Source organism: Etheostoma cragini, chromosome 12 (assembly GCF_013103735.1).
Source record: "Etheostoma cragini isolate CJK2018 chromosome 12, CSU_Ecrag_1.0, whole genome shotgun sequence".
Lineage (NCBI taxonomy): Eukaryota > Metazoa > Chordata > Actinopteri > Perciformes > Percidae > Etheostoma > Etheostoma cragini.
The window spans coordinates 166,687-170,298 of record NC_048418.1 but is presented as its reverse complement, the minus strand read 5'-3'; the positions used below and the strand labels follow the sequence as shown (position 1 = coordinate 170,298).

Sequence of the window (3,612 nt, the reverse complement as noted above, 5' to 3'; positions counted from 1 at the left end):
CCCCCCCCCCCCCCGAGGACCACGTAGACACTGAGAACCTTCACGTATTCACTCTGATTGCCTAATCACTGCGGGGGATTTTAACATGCTGACCCCCCAGGACCGAGGAACCAAAGACTATGGAGAGTCAGCATGAGACAAAGACCACGCTCAATAAGGGGTACGCTCTGGACCTGATGGTCTCTGAGGGTCTGAACAGCGCTGCAGCACTATGGACTACTACAAAATACTACATCCTGGTCCTTTATCTTTACTGGGACGGTTACTACCATCATGTGGTCTAGAGCGGTCTAGACCTCTATCTGTAAATCATAATTAATGTTAACTATATATATTTGAGATATGGACATTTATTAATAATATTAATAATATTAATAATGTTAATAATATTAATAATATTAATAATATTAATAATGTTAATAATATTAATAATATTATTCACATAAAGACATTTGTTGCAGAAACCAAATCACCCGAGTGCAGGAGACGATGCGTTTGATGCTCAACACTTCCAGTGGGACGATTCTCTCCGACCAATCAGCAGCTTGGAGCCTTGACGGAGGTAATACTACATAAAGTTCCTGTTAACAGGTACCAGGGACTTTTATTGCCATGGAAACCCAAATAAGACGAGTAGAGTGGATGCCGTGCAGTGGAAACCACCGTGAACAGAGTGAAACACTGGGATTAATAAAGTACACATCATTATTATTATTGTTATTATAGTTGTTATTATTCACAGGAAACAGTAATCTGGTAAACTATTCGGCGTTGAAGGAATTGAATGTTTTCTGTTGGTTTCCATGACTACGAGGCCGACGTGTGATGGACCGTAATAACCTCCGTCAGAAGAGATGAGACAATAATAAATAACATGAAGTTAAAGTGGACCAGAGAACCTGAAGGCACCACGGACCCAACCCGGCACCCTGCAGGAGAGAACCTGAAGGCACCACGGACCCAACCCGGCACCCTGCAGGAGAGAACCTGAAGGCACCACGGACACAACCCGGGACCCTGCAGGAGAGAACCTGAAGGCACCACGGACACAACCCGGGACCCTGCAGGAGAGAACCTGAAGGCACCACAGACACAACCCGGCACCCTGCAGGAGAGAACCTGAAGGCACCACGGACCCAACCCGGGACACCGGACCAGAAACGTCAAATAACAACAATAATACTGCAGGACAAGTCCTGTCCTGTAGCTGTAGGACACGTCCTGTCCTGTAGCTGCAGGACACGTCCTGTCCTGTAGCTGCAGGACACGTCCTGTCCTGTAGCTGCAGGACACGTCATGTAGCTATAGGACACGTCCTGTCCTGTGGCTGGAGGACACTTCCTGCCCTTTAAGACAACTTGGTTTAGGACAGACAGACTGTTGAGACACGATGTGAGTCGTGAGTATTCATGGACCTTATCGCGTCGCTCGGCAACTATGTGATTTGTCCTTTGTGGTGTTGCCGTAGCTCGCTGTCATGGACCCGGGGACGTCTTCAGGGCCCCGTCTACAGAAAGACCCCGGGACCAGCAAGAAGATCTGTCTCAGGTGTCTTGTCTCCAGCTGCACACTCAAAAGTAGAAGTTCCGTTGTGTCCCTAAATGAGACAAATGTCCCCGGAGAGAAACCCGTCAAAAGGTAACTGTGTCCCCTTGTCTTTCATTTAGTACCTCAATTAGTCCGAAGGTCCAGTTCTGGCCTCTTAAATAACAATACTGAACATATTCAAAGTGTACCTGGAAGGAGGGCTGGAGTCAAGACCACCTTTGTCGAGTCCAAGACCAGGACTAGTCGAGTCCCAGTCAAGACCAGTCCAGGACAGAAAAAAGAATCTCGTGCATGACATTCTCAAGACAATTATTTGTTTTTTTGTGGTTGATTTAAACGCAAAAACAGTGTCCCAACACCCAGGATTTGTAAGTCTAGACACCGCCCCCCCCCCCCCCCCCCCCCCCCCCCCCCCCCCCCCCCCCCCCCCCCCCCCCCTCCAAACCACCAACCCCCCAACTCATCTGATCTAAAGAAACAGTATTAGAACTGATACTACTACAGTAGGTCCTAGTACTGAGTATTAGAACTGATACTACAGTAGGTCCTAGTACTGAGTATTAGAACTGATACTACAGTAGGTCCAAGTACTGAGTATTAGAACTGATACTACTACAGTAGGTCCTAGTACTGAGTATTAGAACTGATACTACAGTAGGTACTAGTACTGAGTATTAGAACTGATACTACTACAGTAGGTCCTAGTACTGAGTATTAGAACTGATACTACTACAGTAGGTCCAAGTACTGAGTATTAGAACTGATACTACTACAGTAGGTCCTAGTACTGAGTATTAGAACTGATACTACAGTAGGTCCTAGTACTGAGTATTAGAACTGATACTACTACAGTAGGTCCTAGTACTGAGTATTAGAACTGATACTACAGTAGGTACTAGTACTGAGTATTAGAACTGATACTACAGTGGGTACTAGTACTGAGTATTTTGGTGATACCTCATAACAGCATAGAAAAGAGAAACATACATAAATAAAAATAATAAAGACACCTGGACTCGGTCGAGACCAGTGGCCGAGACAGAGACAAGTCCAAGTCCAAATACCAGCGAGTCTGAGACCATAGAAAAAGTCTGTCTCAAGTCCAAGACCGGACTTGGGTCCCACCTGGAAGAACAGAACAGTTCTTGTCTCATACGTCCACTTTTGAGTGTGTGTGATGGACAGAGGTGAGATTTGGCAGCAGGGTGGGTTCTGGTTCTGAGGGGGGCGGGTAGGTTCTGGTTCTGAGGCGGCCAGGTCAGGGTTTAAGCGGGTCACCAGTAAAAAGAGCGAGACAGGAAGTTGGTGGCGGCGCCCAGCCAGCTGCTCCCGTCCTGGCCCGATCCCACGCGGGTCACCGCCTTGTCGGGCTCCAGAGACGGACTCTCGTCCTCCGGTAAGTAGTCCGGCAGCGCCGCGTTCTGCTCCACCGCCCCCGATCCGTCCGTCGCCAGCGGGATCAAAACCTGGAGACCACAACCACAGTTAGAACCAGGACTAGGAGCTAAGTCCCCATCCACGTGTCAAATTATCTGAGGTCCTGTAAAAACCTCCTGAGAATAAATCTGGTGAAAGTGAGTTTCCATCCAACGGCTGTACAGCCAATCAGAACCGGTGGTGATGACATCACCATCCAACCGCTTTACAGCCAATCAGAACCGGTGGTGATGACATCACACGCTGTTTTAAGGTCAGACGGGGACATCTGATTGGTTGGAGACATTTTAAGGTATTTCCATTCATTTACACTGAATCACACATTCAACAAAGCATTTCTAGACTAAATGGATCCCGTCTACCATCACATGATCACTTAATTTAGATAAAAACGAGTGGATGGACACAGAGCTCCAGACTAGGGACAACCAGGGACATGTGAGGACAACATGTGTGAGATTAAGCACTGACCTCGTCTCCGTCCTCTCCTTTCACCACCTGCTGAGCCGTCATCACCTGAGTGGACGCGATCGCAGACGCCAGAGCCTAAAAATCATCATCGGGGGAATGAGAGGGGGGAAAAACCAGAGCAGGGGGAATGAGAAGGGAAACACCAGAGCAGGGGGA

At 47.8% G+C, this 3,612-nt stretch overlaps 1 protein-coding gene across 2 annotated transcripts; it reads right to left on the bottom strand.

Moving 5' to 3' along the window:
• Positions 1-1,171: 1,171 nt before the first annotated feature.
• On the bottom strand, positions 1,172-3,541 carry LOC117953925 (armadillo repeat-containing protein 1-like). 2 transcript variants are annotated; one of them, XR_004658706.1, is made up of 3 exons: positions 3,457-3,541; positions 2,674-3,014; positions 1,172-1,736 (listed from the first exon to the last, which is right to left on the bottom strand). XR_004658706.1 is itself a non-coding variant. In XM_034887355.1 (2 exons), exons 1-2 carry the CDS (start codon positions 3,496-3,498, stop codon positions 2,823-2,825), a joined length of 234 nt encoding a protein of 77 aa, XP_034743246.1. In that variant the 5' UTR covers positions 3,499-3,541; the 3' UTR covers positions 2,469-2,822. The 2 variants fall into 2 exon arrangements, 1 of the variants encoding a protein (XP_034743246.1); XM_034887355.1 differs by lacking the exon at positions 1,172-1,736 and having other exon boundaries at positions 2,469-3,014.
• Between the last annotated feature and the right edge of the window lie 71 nt (positions 3,542-3,612).